Here is a 24,894-nt window from a genome sequence, read left to right on the forward strand (position 1 = left end):
CCAGTGTTAGTGATCGTGCTGAGAATTTTACTGAAACATTCGCACGGGGAGGTGATGATTTCTCGTCTTGATCTCATTTTATGAATGATAAGAACGATGAGTGCGTCGAGAAGATAGCAGCGAAGCAACTTAGTTAAATGGTGTGCATGCCCAACAAGTCCGGAGCAGCGTTTTTGTTTTGCTGGGCGATTTGCGGATAATTTTGACAAGAGCGACAGGTCAGTGGACCGCAGCTCAAGATGGCGCAACATCTAGCCCCGAGTGTGAATTGCTCGCTGGATGACATCGACCTCAGTGCCCTGAAGGTAAGAATTTCGGCCCTAAACTTCGCCTTTTTTATTTTGCTCCTCTTCGGCGGGCATAACTTGGCGCCGAGGTGAAATTTCACGGGAAAATTCGGTCGCATTGTTTGCCATGGGAACGGGCCCGTTTAAATGACTCCATTGTTTTTGTCTGCTTTTGGGTGTGTTTACTATGAATGAATTCATGAGTCTGAAGCAATTCTTATTCCCTTAATTGAAGCTTTCATTGAATTGATTAAGCGTTTGAAAAAAAAATTATTTCTCGAACAAATTTTTGGGCGGAATGCCAATTTTTTTTTTTAATTTGCACAAATTAAAAGTGATTCATTTATCTTTTTCACAGGATCCGGCTGGGATATTTGAGTTGATAGAAGTCGTGGGCAATGGAACGTATGGACAAGTGTACAAGGTAAAGGATTAATTAAATGCGCACATCTATTGCATTAGTCATGCCAAGAGAAATACATAAGGAAATAATAGCTCTGCAGTTTTTATCGATGTCACGAGCGATATCAATAAAGACTTTCATCTGTCACATGTGGATGCATAAATACGCATAATTATAGTTTCGATTTGCATGCAGTGGCTTGATAATTGGCTTGCAAACTCTAAATAAACATAAGCGGCATTTGCACTGATACAAAAATAACCGTTATTAACAATGTGATGCCTTTTTGCAGGGACGTCACACAAAGACTGGCCAATTGGCTGCAATTAAGGTTATGGACGTCACAGAGGTAGGGAATTTTTGAACTTACGTAAATTGGTATTTTAATCCTAATTTGTCTAGGATGAGGAAGAAGAAATAAAGTTAGAAATCAACGTACTGAAAAAGGTGAGTTCTTAAAAAAAATTCATTTTTGGAGATAAATTTGGTTTATTTTGTTTTTAGTATTCTAACCATCGAAATATTGCCACATACTATGGTGCTTTTATCAAGAAAAGCCCACCAGGAAAAGATGACCAGCTATGGGTGAGTCATAGAGTCTAAATATAGTATGATGGGTTTTTATAAATTGCGGCATTTAATTTCCAGTTGGTCATGGAATATTGCGGAGCTGGTTCAGTCACAGATCTTGTCAAATGTAAAACAAATTGAATTTTCTTTTGACAAAAATTAAATTTTTCAATGAACTTTCAGCTACCAAAGGCCAAAGTTTAAAAGAAGAGTGGATTGCTTACATTTGTCGTGAGATTCTTAGAGGTCTTAGCTATCTGCACAGCAACAAAGTTATCCACCGCGATATCAAGGGCCAGAATGTTCTGCTCACCGACAATGCAGAAGTCAAACTTGGTGAGTAATGAATAATCAAGTTTTCTAAAAATCAAAATTGCATGTTTCTTACAGATTTAAAATTGCACAGTTTTTAATTCTTCCTCTCCTTTTCAGTTGATTTTGGTGTCAGTGCTCAGCTTGATCGAACCATTGGCAGGAGAAACACCTTTATTGGAACACCTTACTGGATGGCACCTGAGGTGATCGCGTGCGAAGAAAATTCTGACGCCACCTATGACAATCGTTCTGACCTTTGGTCTCTTGGCATCACTGCTCTCGAGATGGCCGAGTCTCAACCTCCTCTCTGTGACCTACACCCTATGCGTGCCCTCTTTCTGATCCCAAGAAACCCTCCACCAAGACTACGGTCCAAAAAGTGGCCGAAGAAGTTTCACAGTTTTATCGAGACAGTCTTGGTCAAGGATTACCACCAGAGACCCTATACAGAACAGCTGCTGAAGCACCCCTTCATCAGAGATCAACCGACTGAGCGTCAAGTCAGGATTCAGCTCAAAGACCACATTGATCACTGCAAGAAGCGCAAGAAGGAGAAAGGTAGCTACAAATCTGTTTAACTTGATTGTAATCTTCAATCAATTATTTAGAAGCATTTATAATTTCTTAATAATCTAATTTCACCCTTCTTTGTTATTTTTAAGGTATTGCTACTTTACTAATAAATTTGATTTTATTTTCTTTATTTGCAGAGAGAGATGATTATCGCTACAGTGGATCTGAAAACGAGGAAGATGAGCCAGCTATGGCTGGTGAACCGTCGTCTATTGTTCAAGCTCCTGGTGATAATACTCTAAGGAGAAACTTTCAGCAAATCCAGGCAAGTTTTTATCTGACCTTCTAAGTTATTGGATTATCTTGCAAATTGCCCAAAGTGGTTTAGATAAAGATAATGTTATTTGCCAACATTAATCACCAGGCCCTAAAGACAAAAGGCCTTAATCAGACCTGTTGGGTATGAGCTTTTAAAACTTTTTGCAATACAAATACTGCATTATTAAACCATAAATCTTGGCCTTGTTTCCTTAATCTTTATAACCTTGCTCCAGTTATTAACCGATTTTTACAATATTTTTCTGCATTTTATGCAGTTATGTTTATGCAAATTTCAAATTCTAAGGATTTGATTTTGGTGTTACAGGAAGGAAGGGCCATTGCGCAAAGTGAGAGGGAGGCTATCCAGCCCATTCCAAGGGAGAGAAGCAAAAAAGGGGAGCGGGAGGAAATTCCAGACCCTGGCCCACCTGCCAGGCCTCCCCTTCCACAGAGACTCATCGGTACGTTAACAAAGAAATACAAGTGTGCATATAGTAATTCAAACTAGTTCATTTTTGATGTGGCATGTGAAATTAGAGCATGTTGCTAGAATCAAGAATGGGCCTGCCCAGGAGCCAGACTCTGCATGTTAAAGATTTTGAAGAATTTACATTTGCTATCAGTTGTTCCAGATCCACAACCACCGTCACGACCACTGCCTTTGCCCCCAAGAGACGACCAAAGGGAGCGACAGCAGCAGCCTCAGAGGAGTTCTCAGCTGTTCAAGCCAACAGACCTGGATGCTTTGGCTGCACAGCTCAACGAGTTGGGTGCAGCCGCCAGGCCAAATGGAAAAATCCATCAGCCGAGTGGTCCTTCGGCGCACCACCCCAGCTCTTCAAACCAGCAGTCAATCAATGTGCTAGATCAGCCAGACAGTGATTCAGATGCTGAGGAAGACGGTCGAGTCCACAATGACGGCACTCTTTTGGCTAGTGACCCTCCAAAACCTTTGTAAGGAGAACTGTAATCTTTACAATATCATTGTGAAAAATTATGAAGCATTTAATATTTTGCCCAAATAAATTGGTTAGTCAGTTTTCTACAAAATGTTTCAATTTTTTGTTTCAGGCCTGGTGAAAATGGTCAAGGACCTTCCAATCACGAAGCGCCAGTCCCGAGTGGAGGTGCTCCTAATAGACCTCTTCCTCCTACACCTGACGATGAGGAAAGTGGCGAACGCACCCTGGTCCACAAGAGGGTAAGTGTGACTTGAAAATGCATTTGGTCGTGAGTGTTCATTGTACATAATAGGTGACAGTGAAGATTTTCTTCTAAATTTTTTTCTACCACGTGTATTTAGTTCATTATTTCAGTGATTAATTCTCTTTGTTGCATTTTGATGCACGACGTTTTATAATTATTATTTAATTCATTTATAAAATTATCTGTCACTTTAAACACACAAGTTCAGTGTTCTAATTCCCGAGGTGGCCACATGTAATCTGAAAGGGTTTGACAACTAAATGCAATCCATAGAAAGCTGCTGCTGCCGCCGCCGCTGCTGCTGCTTCCGCTTCTGCTTTAAAAAAACCGTCAATAACTACGGAGGAGCAAAAGTTGCTTCGGGACTGGGATTTTACCAAGTTCTTTCAAGACATCAATGGTCGAATCGAGTCTGCGAGAAATCAACCAAAAATCAAGACTTCTGCCGAAGCACCTGTTATCACTCACAGAAGAGTCGAGAGCGATTTGAAACTTCGGCGTGAGAAGTCTGACCTTTTTCCGAACAGATCTTCTCTCCTTTTTGGAGTTGCCAAGCAACCAACCCAGGGAGAGCCAATTTTGACTGAATTCAGGAAGCAGCAGCAAATCAAACAAACTGAATCTCCGTGGAGGTTGAACAAGAGCAACGGTTCTGGTGGTGGCGGTGGAGGTGGCTTAAGACCAGCTGCAGACAAAAATGCAGCAGCCGCCGCAGATTTCAAGTCGCGTAGGCGTAACAGCACACACGGACTTGTTGCACTTTCCTCCTTCCCCGATTCCCAGCTGTCAAGTGGTGCTAAGGTCAGTTCAAGTATCAGGAAAAGGGGTCAGCATGATAACGTTTAAGAACTTCCTGCTGGCGCTACTGTGATCCATCTTCTGCTTTAAATGCTTCAATTTGCTAATACTATGAAATGCTGTGGTAAGAGGAGAAGATACTCAGGATTTAATTTTTCACTCGGTTTATGAGTTCTTTTCTTTTTAACAAGCATTTCCGTTTTGCATTTTCATTTCCAAACAGTTTTTGTTGTCACTAATTTTTCTTTTCCTGTTAACACAACTTCTTGTTATTCATGTTGATTTTCATTATTTTCAAGTAAAAAAAAATAATGCGTTTTCAACACTCCATCTTGGCATGCACATCAAGTATCTTTTATCTTACAAGAGTGGTCCCGGGTTATTAATGAAATTTTCAAATAACAGGATCGACTCTGCACGCAGGACAACAAAATTACATTATCTACGATCGTCCTCACGCCAAAAAATCACTTTAGGATCTTTTTGGAAAATCGACAGCAGCCCCTTGTGAAATCACTCAAAAGTCATTATTTTACTACACCCAACTTCTGTACACTCTATCAACTTTTTATAATTTAATTATTGTGTTCGTACTTTTTATGTTTTGTGAAGTAATTTGAATGTTCTGTTGTGTCTGAATATTGATTTTGTCACCAACCCGTGATTAATTATTCATGTTTATCTTTGATAATGGAAGCGCAAGGGACTCCCTTGTTGACAATGAGCTATTTTCACTCTGTGTTTTCTAACTGAGAGTAAACATTATGCATTTGATCTCTGCAGCAACGCGGCGACATGGCTGGCGGAAGGATGAGTGGTGGTGATTTTAGTCGCATGGAGTCTCCTGGTCAACTCAACACGCCTGGCTCGAGGACCAGCTCAGTCTTACCAGATTTGCTTTCCCAGGTAAAAAACTTTGATTCTGTGGACAAAACTACTTACAATTGTTCTTTATACATTTCTGATTAAACTAAAAATTTTAAATATCTGTTGCAGGCATCCCCAAGTCCGGGCACACCAAACCAGAGGTCTCAGGACAAGTCAACCAGTGATGAGGTACGAGCTTTGTTTACTTCAACAATGTTTTTTTGTTTTTGAGTTTAAAATGTAGATATATAATTTGCTTATGTGCCTCTCCATAGTTGAATCAAAGTTAATTCAAATCCTCCCTTTCTCACAAAACAAACAATTACGTACTGCTTTGTGAGAGATGGATCACCCTTTTTACACCAAATTTCACTCTGAATCCAGTATGCCACATTCCTTTTTCCTGCTTACATTCTTTACCGAAATGTGCATCAGTTTTTATGTGCAATGTGTTTTCAATTAATCGGCTTTTATCAACATTTTGACCATCTCTTTTAGTGTTGTAACAATTAGTCTAGTCTGATTTTGATTGGTTGTGCATAGAAGATATCTTACTAAAATTCTAGTAAATTAAATTATTTCAAAGATAAAAAAATTTAAAAGTTGAAAAAAGAAAAAGAAATGAAAAAAAAAAAATGAAAAAGAGCCGGAACCGAGAGTCATTTTTATTAATCATATTTTGTCTTTGGTACGGTTTTTCATTTCACACCACACTAATGAGGGGGAGCTGCAAGGTGTGTCTTTTTGTTCAAGTGAGTATCATCACAAATCCACATGAAAGTAGCCACGGCATTGTGTTGTGCAAAACTCTTTTGTTGCTGTTGTCTCTATTAGATTGGTTCCTCGCACACCCAAAGCAAATCAAAACCCATAACTCCATTGGAGTTGCTTTGTTTGTGTGAGGAAATGGGGTTGATTGTCGACAGATTTGTGTTTTTGCACTGGTGTGGCGTTCTTTTATGCTTAAGGTTACACAGTTCGTTTTTTCTATAGTTGTATGTGCAACACAAAATCTACCTAGCGATTAGACCAATATATCTTTCTCCTAGACTAGTATCATTGTCTCATGATTTTTTCAAATTACAATAGAAATTTAAACCAGGTCTTGCTGCATTTATATATTTTATCGTCCAGAAAGAAACACATTGTTCATTGTGCAACAACATGTGGCGAAAGTTGCACATACATTGGGGTTTCTTCTTCTTTATTTCTCAAGCTCCAAGTTGGCACCTTGCTGACTCTGAAATGATGGATTTGTCGTAGATTGGCACATGAATGTAAATATGAGAGTATTTCAAATTAATATTCTTGAAAATCCATCATTTTCTATGAAATCTCTTCCTGCTTTGAATATCAAACACTTTTTTCTCATACACTTGATTGCTTGTCACAAATAACTCCCTCTTGAAAAACAGGACTTCTTAACTGGATTTTGGCACCTAAATTGCTAATTATATTTGCAACATTGCCAAAAAATGATATTAATTATTTTCTTACTGATGGAATTTTGTTATTTTGCTTCCTTATATAATTGGCATTCCCTCCAATGTATATAATATCTCAAGAATTAAATCTATCTGTTGAATGAAAAGGCAATGTTTGTTCCCCTGATGAGAAGAGAATAGAAGAGTTATCTAATTTTGTCTCCTTTTGCAGTATCGGCAAGCTATGAGTAAAAATCCCCACCTTCAGCAGAAACAGCGGTCGTTCTTGACCTTTGGATTTGGTGCTGGTGGCTCTGGAACAAACACTGGAACCACAGGCTCCGGTGGTGCATCAAGAAGAGAGTCTCATGTTAACGTCAATGTGACGCCCACCGCGCACGAAATCTTGTCTGACACTCCTGAGATTCGCAAGTATAAGAAAAGATTCAACTCGGAAATCCTCTGTGCTGCCCTTTGGGGTAAGCCTTATCTCTTGAAATCTGAAATCTAAATTTTAATTCACAATCTTCTTTAGGAGTCAATTTGTTGATTGGAACAGAGAATGGGCTGATGCTCCTGGATCGTAGTGGCCAGGGCAAAGTCTACCAGCTCATTTCTCGCAGAAGATTCCAACAGATGGAAGTGCTAGAGGGCCAGAACATTTTGGTCACCATCTCCGGCAAGAAAAATCGAGTCAGAGTCTACTATCTGTCGTGGCTGAAATCTAAGATTCTCAGAACTGACGGTGGCAGTGAAGTGAGTGTATATAGTTATTTGATATATTGCAGAATTTTTATGTAAATATATTTTTTTCATTTTTTGCAGCAAGTGGAACGGCGTAACGGCTGGATCAACGTCGGAGATCTACAGGGTGCTGTTCATTTCAAAATTGTCAAATATGAACGCATCAAATTCCTTGTGATAGCCTTGAAAGAATCAATAGAGATCTACGCGTGGGCTCCGAAGCCATACCACAAATTCATGGCTTTCAAGGTATAAATCATTATATTAGAGAATTCCAGAGAATTCAATTTTTTACGTTAATCCTCTTGCAGTCATTTGGAGAACTCATGCACCGTCCACTTCTGGTTGACTTAACTGTAGAGGAGGGCACGCGTCTTAAAGTGATTTATGGATCTGCTGACGGATTCCACGCCGTAGACCTAGATTCTGCATCAGTATATGATATCTACATGCCAAAACACGTTAGTTCAAGGCCCTCTAGCTTGTTAAAAATATTAAAAATCATATTTTTTGCCAGACCCAAGGACCGATATCACCTCACTGTATCGTTCCCTTGCCAAATTCAAATGGAATGCAGCTTCTGCTCTGTTACGACAATGAAGGTGTCTATGTGAACACCTATGGAAAGGTGAAGTTTAAATAACCATGTCATATCTCAAGCTAAAAGTTTTTTCTAGGTGTCTAAAAACATTGTTTTGCAATGGGGCGAGATGCCAACGTCTGTTGCATACATTGGGACTGGTCAGATCATGGGTTGGGGCAACAAAGCCATTGAAATTCGTAGTGTGGAGTCAGGTCATCTTGATGGCGTGTTTATGCACAAAAAAGCCCAAAAACTCAAGTTCCTTTGTGAACGCAATGACAAGGTGAAGATAAAATTTAACATTATGAATATTCTCAGACATTATTATTTTATTTGTTCAGGTGTTCTTTTCTTCGGCTAAGGGTGGATCTTCGTGCCAGATTTATTTCATGACCTTGAACAAACCTGGAATGGCCAACTGGTGAAGTGCTTGCCAAGGTAAACAAACAAACCAACCAAACAATCGTCTGCAGTTTTTATCAAGTATTTTTTCTATTTGGATATTGGCAACAAGCAAAAGAAAGGTCATGTAAGGAAACCAAAAATATTACAATATGAGTTAACAATAAGAAAAGAAAATTAAATATTTGAGTTATTTAGTACTGTAATATCTGGGGATGAACAGAATTAATGTTACGAACTAGCACAAAAGAGATTTTTTTTGGGGTGAAGAAAGAAACCCCCTGCAGGAAAGATTTAATTTTCCCTTGGAAAAAAAGATATATTTTAAATTGTATCAAGACTGTTTCCATTTATATCGGAGGGTTTGGACAACATGAATACTGGTGAATAATAAGAATTAATTATCTTGATTTCCATATGAATAGGACCGCCTTTAATATTCAGAGAAGCTTCTTTGCAATTATATATCATTACGTGACAGTTAAACAATGAGTGTGTCTTTTGTATTTAGTTGCGTAACGAAAGCCATTCTTTTATGACTTTTTATATATTTATTTGTTGCTATTATGTCGTATAAAATTTATTAACAAATTTTGGAATTGGTGAAAATTTAAGAGCAAAATGGAGAGGAGATATCATAAATAACACTATTATACGCTAGTGTGTAGTTTTGTTCTTCTTACTTATTTAATGGCATTATTTTGTACGAACGGAGTATGATAATGTAGCACACAAGTTTTTGGGAGTTTTAAAGGCTCGACGATAAGTTTTCTTATTGCAAATATCAGCATGCTGATTTTGATTTTCATGACGAAGTCGTCAGTTGTAACTTGACCGTTCAACTGAGCAGGTTGTTTTTTTCTAAACAAATAGTTCACTAGGAAGTTTTGTACTCGCGTTGATTGAAAAATACTACAGGTTACACATGGGAGACCAGAGTATATCACTACACAAATATTTCTCTGTGAAAAGCTAAGCCAATTCATTTCTCTCCCAGCTGCAATATTCTGCCATTTTTTACTTTCATATGTAATGTAGCAATGAAGAACAGCAAGACGTAGATTTCATAAAACCTCCCTCCACCCCATTTTTCACCACTCTTCTTATTCATAATACAACATTCTCATACTTCTCATGTTAGAAACAAATTAATACAGCTCATAAACAAACACAAATGTACCACTTTCTGTTCTTATTTCCAACAGAATATCATTCACATGTGCTCAATTTTTTATTTGCTTTTTGATGAAATTTCCTAAAACAATGAGAAGTAGTAAGTCACCAGGTAATTAGTAATATATTAGTAAGACATGTTTCAAAAAGTCTTTTCAGAAATGGATCTGTAAATATATTACTCGTATTTTTTTTTCACCGACCGAATCTTTTGTTACAAACTCCGCAAGGAAAACATGTCAGCGCATTTATAAAACAAGCAAAGCAAGTGGCGTTTTTCTTTAGAGAAAATGCTAGCTTAATTATGTAAAGTGAAGAAGATGATGTGTGTCTTCGTTAACAATTACAATTTATATTCTCTTGATTAATTTCTCTAGTATCATACCAGATTTGATTTTGTATAAGCGATCAATGATTGTAGTCGTAGTGACAGGCACACCAATTATTATTATATTCTGAACAGAAATATCTATGTGATCATTTTATTATCAAAATAGCCCAGAATTTTTTACTGTATTATAGTTAATCTCCTGAAGAATAAAATTGAAAGAAACCAAAACCACTATTTTTTTATTTGCAAAAAGATTAAATTTTAGGAGGTAATGCTAGCGTCATTATAAAATTAAATTCAAAATTTGTATCGGAAATGATGTTTTTATTTGAAGGAACATCTATTGACCAGAAAATCATACAAATAAACACAACTTTTGTTTGCGGAATGACTTGATCCATTACAAATTTTAACTGCGGACGGATTCAAAATCCCCTGCACATCTCAATTTAGGTACTTTGCAGTTAACTGTGATTAAAGCTCTGACCTATGGAATATAATTTTAAATTATAATTTACTTTAATTAAGTGTTTGATTTACATACTTTTCAAAGCTTTTCTCACGATTTTTCACTGCTTTTTCAATCAATTCCTTGCTCGGAGGGTTGTTGAAGAAGTCGTGCAAGTCGTCTCGACACGTCTTAAAGGTGTCCCACACAGGTGAGCGATTTTTGCACTCATCGTACCACTTGGCCACTGTGGGGTATGGTTTCAAATCAAAGCCAGCAGCGTCCAAGCAAATGGCAGTGGCAAGCAATCCAATGTCAGCAATGGTAAAGTTTTCTACTCAAAATCATTTTCAATTCGCCTCATATTATTTTATTTTTTACTTTATTTACCTCCAGCAGCAAACTTAGTTCCTTGGGCTTTCAAAATTGTTTCAAGAACCAGCAGGGATTTGATCACAGCTGGTTTGGTTTTTTCAGCATCCCCTCCATAGACTATCCCAAACTGTTTAAAACTGGTTTTAGATAATTTAATCAAACCAATTTTGTTTTATACTGTAAAGGCATAAACATTGGCGTAGAAATTGCAAAGGTTGAAGGCCAGGCGCTGGTTGACAATTCCTCGGCGCTTCGGATCTTTTGGGTACAAGTCAGGGAAATTTTCTCCATAAGCATCAGCAAGATATTGCATTATGGCCACACTGAAAAGAAAATAATGCATTTTAAAATAAATTTTCATTTAAAATTATTTTAATACAAAATAATATATATACCTTTCACTCAGTTCGTAGTCGCCATCCTTGATAACGGGCACCTCTTTTTGAGGATTGCGCTGGAAAAATGAAAAAATATTTTTATAACAGCAAAAAGAGCAACAACAAAATAGAAACCTTGGCAAATTCCTCAGTCAAATGGTCCCCATTGAAATAGTCTAATTCAGTTGATTGGAACGGAACTTTGATCTCGGCCAGAAGAGCCAGCACTGCAGAGCTTGGAGGGCTGCCAGCCATCATGAAGACTTCTAGCGATGACATTATTCCTTAATTCTGAAAACATTATTAAAAATTTTGGTCGCAACAGCAAGCATTCACGCAAGTTTTTTTCAAGTTATCAGCGTACAGCACGATGCACACGATATAGCATAAAAATATGGGTAAATATATAAAGCAGGTCAAAAAATGAATGAAGAAAATAAAAAAGATCTCATAATTACAAAATTAATAACCCAAGTGAGTACGTAATATTTCAGTGAATTATTGATTGACGATTTGTAGGCGCGCGTGGCCGCGTGCAGTCATACATAAAATGAGGGGCACAAAAAAAATCAGAATCGCCTGATACTTATTTATCACATCAGCTTACTCTGTTATCAGCAAAATGCGGAGACTGCGGATGACTGTGCCTCTCTCAAGTCTGGCCGGGTTTCAAATTAAGTAACAAGTATTTTATAAATTATCTGCTCCTCTAATCTAAAGATGTCAGTGACCGAGTAAACACTGCTTGCTGTTTTGCCAAAATTCTGCCAATAGAATAGAAACATAGCCGGCACAGCAGGCATGCCCACTGTTGCCAACGTTTTGCTTTTGATTTTAGTGGCAGTGCATGGCAGTGGTTCCCATAGCAGTTCTAAATAAATCCTAGTTCAAGTTCAAAATTAAATTGCATAATATAGCATGGTAGATCTAAACTAATTTTTTCAAACTTATGGTCACCGAGCTGCGATCAAAAATTTCATAAAATATGTTTTAATTAAAAAGATTAAAAATGTTTACAAAGAAGGTTTAAATAATTTGTGCCAATTATTTTTTAGATCTTATAAAATCTGAATATCTTTATTGAAAAAAAATCCAGTGAGAAAAATCCCAACGCAACATCATAACAAAGTGCAAACAATGGAGAACAGAGAAAGATATAATTTAAAATGAGAATTCCATCCAATAAATATTCAACAAATGATTTTCAAATTTTTTTTAAAGAAAAAGTAAAAATAAAACAAATTATATAATATATCCTCGATCTTCCAGCATGATTGTCATTTTGGCCCATTCTTGCGTATTAGTCTTCCATCACCATGTCGACAGTTCTGGGTCTTGTTTTGAAATATACGTAGGCAACCAAAAGCATGAAAAGGCCAGCGACAACTGGTACCACAATGGTGAAAACCTTTTCCTTATTTTCCATGAATTCCTTCTTGCGTTCCTTTTTCTGCTTGTTTGTCTCCTTCACCTTCCCTTTTAACTGACGCATTTTTTCTCAATTTCTGAAATCAATTAAAAATAAAATCAATAAAAAATTTAAGCAAAAATAGGTATATAATTATACATTTTGCAAAAAGAAAAATATGTGTAGAAAATACGTGTTACACGTCAGCGCCCAGGGTTGACGGTACCATCAATTCACAATTTGGTTGATTAGAAATTAGAACCAACTCTAATGAAGCTCTCAATGAAGAAATAAATAATTCGGCCAGCTAGAGGTGACACGTGGCAGTCGAATCGGCAGTTCTTTCAGTATCACTGGCAGCAAATTTGTAAACAACGAAACTACGAGGACCAGATGCTCGGGCTAGAGAACGCAACCCTTTGAACCCGTAACAGCGACTCGAGCGCCACAATTTACATTGCGTTGAACGGTGTGGCCTTTTTCGTAACTAACTGTGACTCACAGTCAGCTGGATCGGCCTGAGGTTTGCTGTCATTTTTGCGGTCCTGTCAGTGGGTGTAAAAATAATGCTCTGTTATCGTCGTCCTTGATGTGATTTCCACCTTAAAATTTGTCCGAGTAAGTCCTCCTTCAGTTATTTGCATTTAATTCTAACTAAATTACAGATTTTAATGGTGAACTATAGATCAGAATTTCCGCGTTTAATGTTTATTTTTTTTATGGACTAAAGAATTAAGAGGATGATGATTTTGGGTTGCGCTGCGTTGATTACGTTATTCCGCCTCTGCTCCGGTGATTCACACGAGTGAACACATTCGCACTGCTCGCTCTCCTTTCGGAAATTAATTTTCACTTTTGTTCTGAATGCTTCTCAGGTCGCTTGATAAGTTTAAAAGATCATGTTAGCGCCCGAGATCGGCTCGACCAATTCGACAAATGCAGCGAGCTTCGGAGAACCGAGAAGTGAGAAATCTCCACTTATCCATCAGAGGAGATTGTTTCACAGTTTCCAGGGTCTCTTTGAGACGCCCAACCAGGGCAACACCCTTGGCACTTTTGCCGGAGTTTTCAGCCCGGTCGCCCTGTCTATGTTCAGCGCCTTACTCTTTCTTCGAGTTGGTATGTCAATTTAAAGTTGTAAAAAAATATTAATTTACTGTAAATTATTATTATTTTTTTTTTTGAATTTTTTTCATAAAAGAAAAATCGATCAATAATAATTCCTCTTGTGGTCTTCTAGGGTTCATCGTTGGAAATGCAGGATTATTGACCACTTTATTACAGTTCTTGATTGCTTATTGCATTTTGGTCTTCACCGTCGCCTCAGTATGTGCAGTATCGACCAATGGAGCTGTCGAGGGAGGAGGCGCTTACTGTATGTTTTGTAATTAATTTTTATTAAACAACAAATTACATAATTTCTTTGTGAAAATGACAGTCATGATCAGTCGAACTCTTGGCCCAGAGTTTGGAGGCTCAATCGGCACACTGTTCTTTGTGGCTAACATCGTTAGCAGTGCACTGTACATCACAGGTTGCATTGAAGGGGTTGTCGATAATTTCAGTGCAGGAGGTAAATTAGATTTTTAAACAGTAAGGATCATTTTGATTATTTTATTTGTTAATTTAGGTTATTTGGTTGGCGTCGACAGCTCTGGAATTCCCGATGGGCGTTGGTGGCGCTTTTTGTACTGCTCCGTCCTCAACTTGATCAATTTGGGCGTGTGCCTCATTGGCGCCGGTCTCTTTGCAAAAACCAGCGTTGCAGTGCTTGGAGTCGTCTGCATTTGCGTGTTTTCCAGCATCATCAGTTTCTTCATCAAAGGATCTTTTGAGGTAAACAACTATTTTTTTCTTGTATAATTAAATTGTTATTTAATCTTAAATAGATTCCGATACCGGACGCCAACGAGTTGTTCAAAAACTCTACTGCCAGTTATACAGGGTTGAATTCAACAACCTTGTACTCGAATCTGTGGCCACAATATGTTAACGATTACACGGTCCCAGGCGGGGAAATGACAAATTTTGCTGCTGTGTTTGGTGTGCTTTTCTCTGGCGTCACTGGCATCATGGCCGGGGCCAACATGTCAGGTTTGTCAATAAAGCCAATTTTGTCTAAAATTAATTTATTATTTTAATTAAAGGGGAGTTGAGAGAACCAGGGAAGAGCATTCCAAGAGGAACGCTGTCGGCAGTCGCATTTACTTTCGTCTGCTATGTGATAATCAGCATTCTGACTGCAGCCACCTGCACACCCAAACTTCTACAGAACGACTACATTTTTATGCAGGTAAATATTTTTTTATCATTCAAAATGAAATAACTAAATAATTATAAAATTATTAGCCCATAAACTTGTGGCCGCCTTTTGTGGTCATTGGAGTTCTGATGGCCACATTCTCGGCATCCCTCAGCAATCTGATTGGCTCAAGCAGGGTTTTGGAAGCTCTTGCTAAAGACAATATTTTTGGTATAATTTATTTTTTTAAATTTTTGAACATGATTTTAATGGTGAAAATATTTTAAGGTTCTCTGCTCAATGTTGTTGTGAGGGGAAACTGGGCTAACAATCCAGTGGTCGCCGTCATCATATCATGGGTGTCTGTTCAGCTGATTCTCCTGATCGGCTCGCTCAACTTGATTGCCCAGATCAATTCAGTCCTTTTCCTGCTCTCTTACCTGGCCTTGAATCTGGCTTGTTTGGGGCTCGAACTTGCTTCTGCTCCCAATTTCAGGTTTGTGAATATATTATTGAGAGTTGAAAATTTGCTTAAAGTTTATTTACAGGCCATCATTCAAATATTTCACATGGCACACTGCTCTAATCGGGCTGGTCGGCACATTGATCATGATGTTCATCATTAATCCAGTCTATGCTTCATGCTCACTGGCGCTCTGTCTTTTACTTGTGGTTGTTCTGCACTTGTTTTCGCCAGCTAAGGCTTCCAACTGGGGATCCATTTCCCAAGCTTTAATCTTCCATCAGGTTTGATTAAAATAAAACTTGAGAAAAGAAAAAAAAATTGTTTTATAGGTTAGGAAATATTTATTGCTGCTTGACTCAAGAAAGGCCCATGTAAAATTCTGGAGGCCACAAATGCTTCTGCTTGTTGGAAGCCCTCGCTCAGCATGTCCACTAATTGACTTTGTAAATGACCTGAAGAAGTCAGGACTTTACGTTTTGGGGCACGTCAAAATCGGCACTCTCGAGGAGTGCGAAAATGACATTGCCCTTGAGGAGACGGACTACTGGTTAGCCCTAATTGATCACTTGAAAGTAAGAAACGTACATTTTGTTCAAAGAACAAATTTTAATTTTAATTTTTAAGGTTAAAGCCTTTGTCGAGCTTACAATGGCCCGTTCTGTTCGAGAGGGAATGCGACACTTGGTGCGTCTGTCGGGGCTCGGAGCAATGAAACCAAACACCATTGTCCTTGGATTTTACGACAGCAGTCAGCCCAGAGACTTCTTGGCAAGGTATTGATATTTCAAACTTCTATAAAAGGAAATTCTAAACTTATAAATTTTAGTGCTGACTCGTCATACCAAAGCGAGGCTTTCCGCAATATTGCCTCAAACGGCGCACCGCTTTTCACCCTGCGAAATGAGAATAATCGAATGCTGACACACTCAGAGTATGTTGGCATCATTTGCGACACTCTGAAGCTGCAGAAGAATGTTGCTCTGTGCAGACATTTCCACTCATTGGACAAGTCGAGTCTGTCAAACAGCAACTTCACTTACATTGACGTCTGGCCGATCAACTTTTTCAACCCATCAGAACTGGATCCCTTTGATGAGAGCAGTCTTTTTATGCTGCAATTAGCCTGCATTATCAATATGGTGATTAAGATTACATGATATACTATATAGTAAACAACTATAATTTTGTATGATTAAAATAATTTTCATATTTTTTTTTATTATTCTAGACGCCAAGTTGGAAGAAACTGAAGTTGCGAGTTATGCTGTGCACTCCCAGAGATGGCTTGCCATCAGGTAAGCTAATTAAAATTTGTAAAACGTCTTGTGTCATGTAAGCCACGTTAACAATTTTTAGTCATGATTGACGAGCTTTTTGCCATTTTTAGTCGACCAAGCCGTAAGCACAAATACTTTAAGAATACTGAATTAAAAATGTATTTCAGGATCTCAAGTGGAGGAGGTTCAGATTGAGCCAGACATCAACCAGACGGAGAGGAAAATGCAGTACTGGCTGCAGCAACTGCGAATTTCGGCTCAACTACACACTGTTTCTTGGGAGTTCCCTAATGAGAGCCACGAGGGACCACCTCCACTTCCGACGGTCCAGCACATGCAAGGGTAATTACGATCAAAAATTAAAAATTTATATTTCAATTTTGGTCTTTTTAGGATCAACCACTTGATTCGTCAGAAGTCTGATCACAGTGCTGCTATTTTCGTCTATCTTCCCAGTCCTCCGGACGCAGTGCACGGAGAGAGTCCAGTTGCAGAAGCTTATCTCAACCTGTTGACCGAGCTGACACAAGGGCTGCCGCCAACCATACTGGTGCGCGGAGTGAGCGCTGTGATTTCCACCACTCTTTGACGTCCTGAATGTAGCGTTTTGAGCATTTCAAGAGTGTAGGACTTGATTTGAAATCAATAATTAATATTTTATTCAGCCACAACTGCGTGTTGGTTCGGTTGAATGCGTATTTTTATCAAAATTTTAAGCCGAGACTCTCTGCGATAAGACTTTGTGTAACAACTGTTTAAAGACCAATTTATATTTTAACATGTGTTTCCTCTGAATGTGCACTTTTTGATGTCCACTTAGCAGGATTAAAAACAATTAATTATTTCTAATACAAATTTTAAAGACTTACTGTCTAATGTGTTACAAGAAGGATTTTGCTGAGTGTACTGTATGTGCTTCGGACTAGGTGTCTATGTTTTCATGTCACGTTTAACCAAAACTTTGCGTAAATTCAATAATATATTATAAATACTTTTCAACTATTTCCCCACTCACAAAATATGTTTACCTGTATTTTGAAGTATTGCTTTATTATTATTATTTTAATACATCCTCATTTTCACCACAGAGCTTCGTTAGTTGATCCAAAGTTAATTTCTAGATATTAAATTTAATTTATGAAATATTTCCATTTCTGTTTAGGAATATTATAGCAATATGTACCACTAGACTCAATTAATAATCTTTCACTGTTCACCGATATCTCTTCCATTTACACTGTGATGAAATGGAATTAAGTTCCATTTTATTTTAGATTGTGCTACACACTCCAAAATAGCCACTAGGAGGTCTTTATGTGACACATGAACCCTGTCGGAACTAAAATAAAAAAGATCATTATATTTTCCAATAAATTGAAGCTGATTTATCATGCCTGAATATCTGAAATTCAAAATTTTGGTAAATAAAAAATGGGATTTTTTTATAATTTTAATTATCCAAAATAAAAAATTTGGATTTATTTTTATGATAGAATCATAAATAATATAAATTTGTTGGTTCGGTGCATTCCCTGGAGGTAACCTATCGAACAAAGACGATGGTCTCAGTTAAATATTCATATTTCTATTTTATGTAACATGTTGTGAGATCGTAACAATGAACAATACAATTTTTATAATTATCCTCGTATTATTATTTTTTTTTTTAAGAAAGTCTAGTATTATGTTGCACATTAAATTGAGTAATGCAGCTTTTTACTATTTAGTTGTATTAGTATGAGCAAAATGATAACAATAAAAAAAATATTTAGGAGTGTATTAATGAACAATGAAAATAGTGTTTTTGCTGAACTATAAGTATAAAACGATACATAATCTAGGTTTAAAAAAATTAAAACAAAAAACTTAAATAATTATGACTGTATCTTGCAACTGTTTATGTTGCAGAATTGCTGTCTTAAGTTTTCTCTCGAAACCTTATAATAAGCGCAGAAAACGGCAGATTACAATAAGTTAAAAAATTAAAAATAAATACAATGGATTCATGAAAAATTGAAACCGGGCGAACCTCGTTGCAAAGAAAAAATGAAAAAATATAAAGGACAACTGACCCCAAAGGATTCACCCTGATTATGATTTTTTTCAAAACTGAAAAAATTTTATCGAAACAAATGCAACATGAAAATTTAAAATATCAGATATGTATTTTAGTATTTTTAATTTCAATTTTTCCTACATTTTGTCAAAATATAAAATTTAGTAAAATTATATTTCTATTTATCCTCTCATCAATTGCATCACGCCAAACTTTTACGTTAAAATGAATACATAATTATTTATATTTTATTCCTGGCCCACTTGATTAAAATCGCATTTTGCCTGGCCCAGCGGATCGGAAATCAATTAATTTGATTAATCGTAGTGTCAAGCCGAGGGAAAACAGCGCGCCACAGCCCATTAAACGCCGGAGAGAAACTCGTGGATCGTCGAGCAGGGGGCGCTGAGCAAAGCCCGCTGTTGCAATTTCCACGTGCCCTGACCTCGCTCTCGCCTTCGAGGGCCACGGCGGGCGAAAAAATCTGGCAACACGCGCACTCAATGGGTCTCTCTCCGTGTGTTTGTATTTATTTGGTCTTGTAGCAGGAGGAGTGTGTTATCTCGGTGCGTGTGACTCGAACGTCGCGCTTTTCTTCCGACCCATTTTTGACAGGTAAACACGCCGTCGCTTTTCCAGATTGAGCACGTGCGGAAATTGTTCGCGCGAGCAAAACAATTTGCAATATTTTTCCGGAGATTTCGACTGGGGGACGCGCGCCGCTTGGTGACAAAAATCAAACAAACAAGGGAGAGTCAGATTGTTTTCTCCCCCATTGCTATCTGCGGCATTTTGCCATCAATAATAGATAAATTGATCGCTTTCCTCTCATTGATCATCGAGGAAAATTGGTCTGGCGTCTGGCCCTTTTTGCGCACTAACTTTAAGGAAATGCGCATCACCGAAGTAACTACGACTCTCTTAAAATGCTACCTGTTGCGTTTCTTAAATATTTTGGTAATATTCTGGAATAATTTGCGAATTACAAAAGTATCTTCTGTAATAATTTGGACAATTTTTGTTAAATGAATATTTTATTGCTTTATCACATTTATCTTGGCTCAGATTCAATTTATTAGACAAAATCTGAAAAAATAATTGGTCATAAATTTCATTTAAAAATTAAATTCGCTCTTGCGCATGAAACTTTCTTCAATTATTATTGTTTAAGTCGTCCAATTCGTTACAAAAATTTTACAAGGACGAAAATTAGTTAGGAAGGAAATATTAAAATTTTGAAAAAAAGGTAGCATCACTAGAAAAGAGCTATAACTTTTGAGATCAGAAAGACCCCATCTTCTTCAGAGAGTCTTGTTTGATTTTTTTGTTTACTCAATTAAAAAAAATACTAATAATATTTCAACTTAAAATTATAAAAATTACAAAATTCTTCTAAATTCCAAATATTGCAATTTGATGTATAAAATTAAAGTAATCAAATTTATATTTATTTATTTAATTTAAATTTAGCTAGACGAATTATTAATTAATTTTCTTGTATTTTCCAGGTGCTCTTTTCTTTGAGCAAAAATGGGTAAACTGGACGACGGTCGTCCAACCCTGTCTTCCGCCACTAGTCCACTGACGGACGCGAGCAAAATGCTGGAAGCCGCCCTCCAGCAGATGGACGGAATCATTTCCGGTAAGCACAGATTTACATTTGTTTCCTGCTTGCTCAATAATCCTCACATTGGCACACACCAAAAAGTCAACCCACACAACTACCGATGCGAAATCTGACCGGCTTAATCCCTTGTTACGCGAATTAAAAATGCTTTGTGCACCAACAACACCGACTTGCTGCAATTCGATATATCCAATACCCAATGGTTTTGAATTTCGCTTGGTTTCTGCGGCTGAAAGAGCCACCGCTTGTTTTAACTGAAGGTTGTTTGGTCGTTGACTTGCCGAAAATGTTTATCACTTTGTTGCTGGTAAAGGAAGAACGCAGTTAGGAAGGCAAAGTATAGGCATATATATTTGTTTGCCTCGCAAAAGAGGAACAGTTTTCCGAGAGCTGCCAGTCGTTAGCCACCCTATCAGAAAAAATGGTTCCGAGAATTTTCGTTCGAGTCAAAAGCCTGAGGAGAAGCAAAACAGGTAATTTTTTTTTACATCAATAATTTGGTAAAAATGAGCCATTTGAAATTTAGATTAAAAGAAAATTATCATACATTGAAATAATAAAATGGTTTTGTTTATAATTCATGCTAATTCCGCAATGTGTGTAAACATTGGCGCCAAAATCTCTCCAACGCGCAGTTTCCATTAGTTTAGTTAGAGGAACGTTGGCGGATGCTGTGGGGGTTGTTTCTGGTTGTGAGTGCGCAAGGGCGGTTCTTTTGGGGTGGGCGGGGGTGGGGCAGCGGCAGGGCGAGGAGCGGGTCACTTGGCCGCCACTCAGTCAGTGGGCCAACAGGTGTGACCCATCCATGTCCTCTGCCGGCGCCAACGACAAGAGCAACAACAACGCTGCCGACTCTGCCCCCATCGTGGCCGTCGGGGGCGAGTGGATGGCCCGCTGGTGGTGCCTCATGTGCCATACGCAGAAACAGGGTGAGACTGGACAAAAATGTGCATCTTTTCCTTAACGTTAATAGCAGTATTTAAATTTTTTCAAATTTAATTAAAAATTTCATCAAAGTTTTTTCTAAGTTAAAATTTACATTAATTTTAATTTAAGTCTTTTAATTTTTTCAAAATTCATTCTTTAAAGAAAAAAAAATATTAAAATCAATTAACGAGGTTTAAATTTTTTCTCAAAAATTTGACTTACAAGAGAACCTACAGTACTAGTCTTTTTATGCTCCCTGATTAAAGAATATTAAAATTTTGTTATTTGATATTTCTTAGTCCAGTTTAATAATTTATTTTTTCACTTTGAAAGTTTTTTTTTCAATTTTCCATGATTTTAATGTAATTGAATAATTTAATAGTGAAGTAGTAATTTTCTGCAAAACGTATTATCAACCCATTTCATAATTTTTTGTCCTCTTATAATGAATAATATCAAATAATTGTAATCCAAGTAATTTGGTTGAGGTCATCTTAATAGAAAATGAGAAAACTGAATATATTTTATTTCAACAATCCAGCTCACTATCGTTTTCAAATGGTAATGGAGATTCAATTCAGTGGCGCTTGCGGTTGAATAAAATTTTCCTCTCTTCGCAAGTTCTAAAAATTCGTCAGTTCCTTTTCTCCGTTTGAAGAATCCACCCGTTGCTTTCTCCTCTTCTTTCTGGGGCAAGGAAAGAACGGCGGCAAATCAGAAGTCATCTCTGCACAAGTGTTGGTAATCAAGGGTGAATGGTGTCTGGCTCTGACACCCCTTTCCTTTTACTCCCTGCTTGATTTGAGTGCAGATTGAATTACTGCACGAGAGAAGGCAAATTTAACTATCGCGTTCCTTCCCAACAAATTTATGAAATATACGCGTACAATTAATTTGTTTCGCTAATTGCCCGTCGCGATTAGTGCGCTTAAATTGCCGTTTTGATGGGCCATTCGGTCCGAGCAGGGGTGCACAGTTTGCGTGCTTAGTTGAACTCGACGCGAACAGGTGGAGGAGGAAAACAAAGCGCGAGAGGAAATTTACGACCCCTGTTATCACATAAAATGCAAAGCGAGCACACACGCAGGAAGGAGGGCCATAAACACCGGGGTTCACCGCTGTGCCGTGATTTTCCGGAGGCTGCACTTCGTAATTATGTGAAAACCAAAAGCCTAGGTCAACCTGAAAATAATGTAATTTATTTCACGCTTCTTTAATTCGATTTTGAAAGGCTGAAAATTGATTTTCTGTCTTGTTTAAGGCCAAATTATGTTTTTGATTCAACTCAAAATTAATATCTTTTTATTTTAATTCTCCAATTTTCTATTTGACTGATTGTGAGAAGATTAAGTATTAATCAAAAATATTACTCTCTTTTTCTTGAAATACAGAAATACTTGAAAAAGTGCTAAAAAGTGCAGTTTTAAAATATTTCTCATTATTTTTGTTTTTCATAATCTTTTGTAAAACTAAAAATAATTAAAAAGGTTTTTAATGATTTTTACTTTAATTTTTATTCTAGTTTAAAGAACATATTTATGTTTGTTTGAAGAAGTTGACACTCGAGGAGATGATCATGGAAATGAAGCGATCGGGCTTTTCCTCGTTGCAGAAAATTGTTTTTATTAAAAAACAAATGGCATTTGCTTTTGAATAAAAAGAATTTTCTGCAACGAGGAAAAGCCCGATCGCTTCATTAACATATTTATGCTAAGTATAGCTCTTCTTTGTGCCTCCAAAACATCAAATTATTTCAATAGTTTTTTTTAATTAGATAGTTTGCTATTCACGCAGCATTTTTTGAGATAGGGTGATTTGAATTCATGGACTCTATAAAACTATTTCTGGATATATGAACCGTTCAAAATTTCCACTCATTAAGTAATCCCCACTAATCCTTGCACCAAATAATTTTTCGAAGCACGGCTCATTTCACACAGCGCCAACAGTTCGATTAATAGCGACCTCATTAAACCAGCAGTGTGATTATTCAGCCCAACCAGAACTGAACCGCCGTAGTTGCGTAAATCCAAACAACCCTTTGAACACTGGAATTGCGCAACGCCAGGCTTCTGGTGGAAAATCCGAAAGCCCGCTCATTTTTTTTTTTATCGAACGCTGAACATAATCCGCAATCAAAGCAGTCGGCCGACCGGCACGTCCTGCGCAAATAATGAAACAACGCGTTTGATGACGAGCCGCTCGTGCGATATTACCCCAACAATGCGGTGAAGTCAGAATCAGAATGGTGTGTTAGCAACTACAATAATGAAAAGTGCCAACGTTATGAATGCCTTCTAAAATATGCTGGCCGAGCACAAAAGATGAAAAGCCTGGATAAATTTATTTACTTTTTCTCAATTCCATATTTCTGTCGGGCGCATCTACGTTTCAATTTTGGAACCAAATAAATTTTTATTTGATTTTTTTTAATAGGTAGATTTTTTATGTTATTTCGTTAAATCTTTGTGAGAAAATTACAAAATATGCCGTGCATTTACTGCTTTTATTGTTAGTTGTGAGCAATGGACAATTTATCTTAATCGAAATTTAAAAAATAAATCAATAAAAAAAAAAAATTTCCATGGGAGTTTTGTATTATTATTTATTATGATTTATTTGAGAAAAATTCATTTTTTCACAGGAATCCAGATTTGAGTATTTTCTATAAAAGTCTTCGTCAGATTTGTCATATTTCTCTTCTTTCCCCCCCCCCTTTTTTTGAAAATTATGAATTGAAAAAACTTTCAAATGACACAAATAAATTATAAACTCTCCATAATAATTATGGTAAATGAATTTATAAATAAAAATTAATTATTGATTTAAATATTTAAATCCAACTGAAATGACGTTTAATAAAAGAATTCCTTTTTATCTTGAATGTAATTTGGATGCAATTATTAATTATTGTCCGTTTTTAATGGAATATTTGATCGCAGGCCCCTTTTAAAGATGGTCTTGGTCCATTTCATCTATCTGCTGATGAGTGTCACATGCGACGAAAAAGCTCATTCCGCCGCGCACCACACTAGGGAGGCAGTTTTGCGATTGTTCGCGTCGCTGTCTCTTTCTCTCTCGCTGGGGCGTTTTCGCCAAAATAATGCACAATGCGATGAGCGTTTGGCCGCGAGGCCTCCTCTGCCAATCGATCCGTCCGACCGACCGGCGGTGTGCGTCCCGTTCGTTCATCTCATTCATTCACTCGTATGTACTCAACGGTGACACCCATCTTTGATGTGCCCATTGTTGCGCCTCGCCGGAAAGCCTGGCTGCATTGTGGCTGGAATTTTTAATTAACGACCGCTTTTGTGCGTGCCGAGACTCACGCCGCCTTAATTAGATCAGTCTGCACAACTCGGAAATAACGAGAGGACATCTTATTTTTTCCGCATAGTCTTGCTACCGAGGGAAGATTGCATAGGGGAGGGAGTGAAAATTATTAATGCAGATTAAAAAAGGGCTACGAGTTCGGAAACTGCTTTGGTATAAAATTTGCTGTTTCTGAGAACTTCAGTATCGGTTGAAAGGAAAGTTGTTCATATTGACATATTTATATTATAGGCTGTTATAGGCTTTTAAGGTTTAAAGCTTCCTTTGCATAAATGTTTGATTTTTTTTATGGAGGATGTTTTTTGAATTTTTTAATTAAACGTAATAAGCTAAATTAGTTCTCTATAGCATAAAGTAGCAATCTATATGTATTAGATTTGTTATGGAAAAGTAATTTGTGAAAAACACCGATTTTCTATCA

At 37.2% G+C, this 24,894-nt stretch overlaps 5 protein-coding genes across 12 annotated transcripts in view; 3 read left to right on the forward strand and 2 right to left on the reverse strand.

Moving 5' to 3' along the window:
- Nucleotides 1–5: 5 nt before the first annotated feature.
- Nucleotides 6–10,165, forward strand: LOC132202942 (serine/threonine-protein kinase mig-15). Of its 7 annotated transcripts, none has more exons than XM_059630291.1 (22): nucleotides 6–305; nucleotides 646–711; nucleotides 983–1,039; nucleotides 1,093–1,137; nucleotides 1,195–1,275; nucleotides 1,339–1,387; nucleotides 1,444–1,596; nucleotides 1,693–2,133; nucleotides 2,286–2,417; nucleotides 2,739–2,870; nucleotides 3,033–3,363; nucleotides 3,481–3,610; nucleotides 3,889–4,416; nucleotides 5,197–5,319; nucleotides 5,410–5,469; nucleotides 6,937–7,183; nucleotides 7,240–7,466; nucleotides 7,530–7,697; nucleotides 7,760–7,909; nucleotides 7,966–8,076; nucleotides 8,126–8,314; nucleotides 8,373–10,165. In XM_059630291.1, the coding sequence occupies exons 1-22, from the start codon at nucleotides 240–242 to the stop codon at nucleotides 8,454–8,456; spliced, it is 3,570 nt and encodes a 1,189-aa protein (XP_059486274.1). In that variant the 5' UTR covers nucleotides 6–239; the 3' UTR covers nucleotides 8,457–10,165. The 7 variants fall into 7 exon arrangements, with proteins under 7 accessions (XP_059486274.1, XP_059486276.1, XP_059486278.1 ...); XM_059630293.1 differs by having other exon boundaries at nucleotides 7,240–7,460; XM_059630295.1 differs by having other exon boundaries at nucleotides 6,973–7,183.
- An 81-nt stretch (nucleotides 10,166–10,246) lies between these two features.
- On the reverse strand, nucleotides 10,247–11,905 carry LOC132202943 (glutathione S-transferase 1-like). 2 transcript variants are annotated; one of them, XM_059630300.1, is made up of 7 exons: nucleotides 11,745–11,905; nucleotides 11,273–11,428; nucleotides 11,156–11,214; nucleotides 10,939–11,083; nucleotides 10,776–10,887; nucleotides 10,482–10,719; nucleotides 10,247–10,424 (listed from the first exon to the last, which is right to left on the reverse strand). In XM_059630300.1, exons 2-7 carry the CDS (start codon nucleotides 11,414–11,416, stop codon nucleotides 10,412–10,414), a joined length of 711 nt encoding a protein of 236 aa, XP_059486283.1. In that variant the 5' UTR covers nucleotides 11,417–11,428; nucleotides 11,745–11,905; the 3' UTR covers nucleotides 10,247–10,411. The 2 variants fall into 2 exon arrangements, with proteins under 2 accessions (XP_059486283.1, XP_059486284.1); XM_059630301.1 differs by lacking the exon at nucleotides 11,745–11,905 and adding an exon at nucleotides 11,596–11,727.
- A 276-nt stretch (nucleotides 11,906–12,181) lies between these two features.
- LOC132203396 (single-pass membrane and coiled-coil domain-containing protein 4 homolog) lies at nucleotides 12,182–12,989 on the reverse strand. The gene is made up of 2 exons (XM_059631166.1): nucleotides 12,705–12,989; nucleotides 12,182–12,642 (listed from the first exon to the last, which is right to left on the reverse strand). Exon 2 carries the CDS (start codon nucleotides 12,627–12,629, stop codon nucleotides 12,438–12,440), a length of 192 nt encoding a protein of 63 aa, XP_059487149.1. The 5' UTR covers nucleotides 12,630–12,642; nucleotides 12,705–12,989; the 3' UTR covers nucleotides 12,182–12,437.
- A 28-nt stretch (nucleotides 12,990–13,017) lies between these two features.
- LOC132203395 (solute carrier family 12 member 9) lies at nucleotides 13,018–17,946 on the forward strand. Its single transcript, XM_059631165.1, has 16 exons — nucleotides 13,018–13,163; nucleotides 13,421–13,664; nucleotides 13,786–13,920; nucleotides 13,984–14,118; nucleotides 14,176–14,381; nucleotides 14,435–14,639; nucleotides 14,693–14,838; nucleotides 14,895–15,018; nucleotides 15,076–15,283; nucleotides 15,336–15,534; nucleotides 15,583–15,825; nucleotides 15,878–16,026; nucleotides 16,080–16,392; nucleotides 16,482–16,548; nucleotides 16,698–16,872; nucleotides 16,924–17,946. Exons 2-16 carry the CDS (start codon nucleotides 13,445–13,447, stop codon nucleotides 17,117–17,119), a joined length of 2,721 nt encoding a protein of 906 aa, XP_059487148.1. The 5' UTR covers nucleotides 13,018–13,163; nucleotides 13,421–13,444; the 3' UTR covers nucleotides 17,120–17,946.
- Nucleotides 17,947–19,047: 1,101 nt separating this feature from the next.
- Nucleotides 19,048–24,894, forward strand: part of LOC132203133 (liprin-beta-1) — a 33,059-nt gene continuing 27,212 nt past the window's right edge. The window contains exons 1-2 of the mRNA XM_059630663.1: nucleotides 19,048–19,201; nucleotides 20,095–20,228. Coding sequence (XP_059486646.1) covers nucleotides 20,117–20,228 — 112 coding nt within the window. The 5' untranslated portion in view covers nucleotides 19,048–19,201; nucleotides 20,095–20,116. The remainder of the gene's footprint in view (nucleotides 19,202–20,094; nucleotides 20,229–24,894) is intronic.

The sequence above is a fragment of the Neocloeon triangulifer genome, unplaced genomic scaffold (assembly GCF_031216515.1).
Source record: "Neocloeon triangulifer isolate White Clay Creek 2 clone unplaced genomic scaffold, ASM3121651v1 ptg000017l, whole genome shotgun sequence".
In the NCBI taxonomy this organism is placed as follows: Eukaryota; Metazoa; Arthropoda; class Insecta; order Ephemeroptera; family Baetidae; genus Neocloeon; species Neocloeon triangulifer.

Coding starts and splice junctions, on each gene's coding strand:
- LOC132202942 (XM_059630291.1), top strand. CDS start 240: ATGGCGCAACATCTAGCCCCGAGTGTGAATTGCTCGCTGGATGACATC. Junction 1,276..1,338: donor GAAAAGATGACCAGCTATGG/GTGAGTCATAGA, acceptor TTTAATTTCCAG/TTGGTCATGGAATATTGCGG. Junction 5,320..5,409: donor TACCAGATTTGCTTTCCCAG/GTAAAAAACTTT, acceptor TATCTGTTGCAG/GCATCCCCAAGTCCGGGCAC.
- LOC132202943 (XM_059630300.1), bottom strand. CDS start 11,416: ATGTCATCGCTAGAAGTCTTCATGATGGCTGGCAGCCCTCCAAGCTCT. Junction 11,215..11,272: donor TGACTGAGGAATTTGCCAAG/GTTTCTATTTTG, acceptor TCATTTTTCCAG/CGCAATCCTCAAAAAGAGGT. Junction 11,084..11,155: donor GACTACGAACTGAGTGAAAG/GTATATATATTA, acceptor TTTTCTTTTCAG/TGTGGCCATAATGCAATATC.
- LOC132203396 (XM_059631166.1), bottom strand. CDS start 12,629: ATGCGTCAGTTAAAAGGGAAGGTGAAGGAGACAAACAAGCAGAAAAAG.
- LOC132203395 (XM_059631165.1), top strand. CDS start 13,445: ATGTTAGCGCCCGAGATCGGCTCGACCAATTCGACAAATGCAGCGAGC. Junction 14,839..14,894: donor ACGACTACATTTTTATGCAG/GTAAATATTTTT, acceptor TAAAATTATTAG/CCCATAAACTTGTGGCCGCC. Junction 15,284..15,335: donor GCTTCTGCTCCCAATTTCAG/GTTTGTGAATAT, acceptor GTTTATTTACAG/GCCATCATTCAAATATTTCA.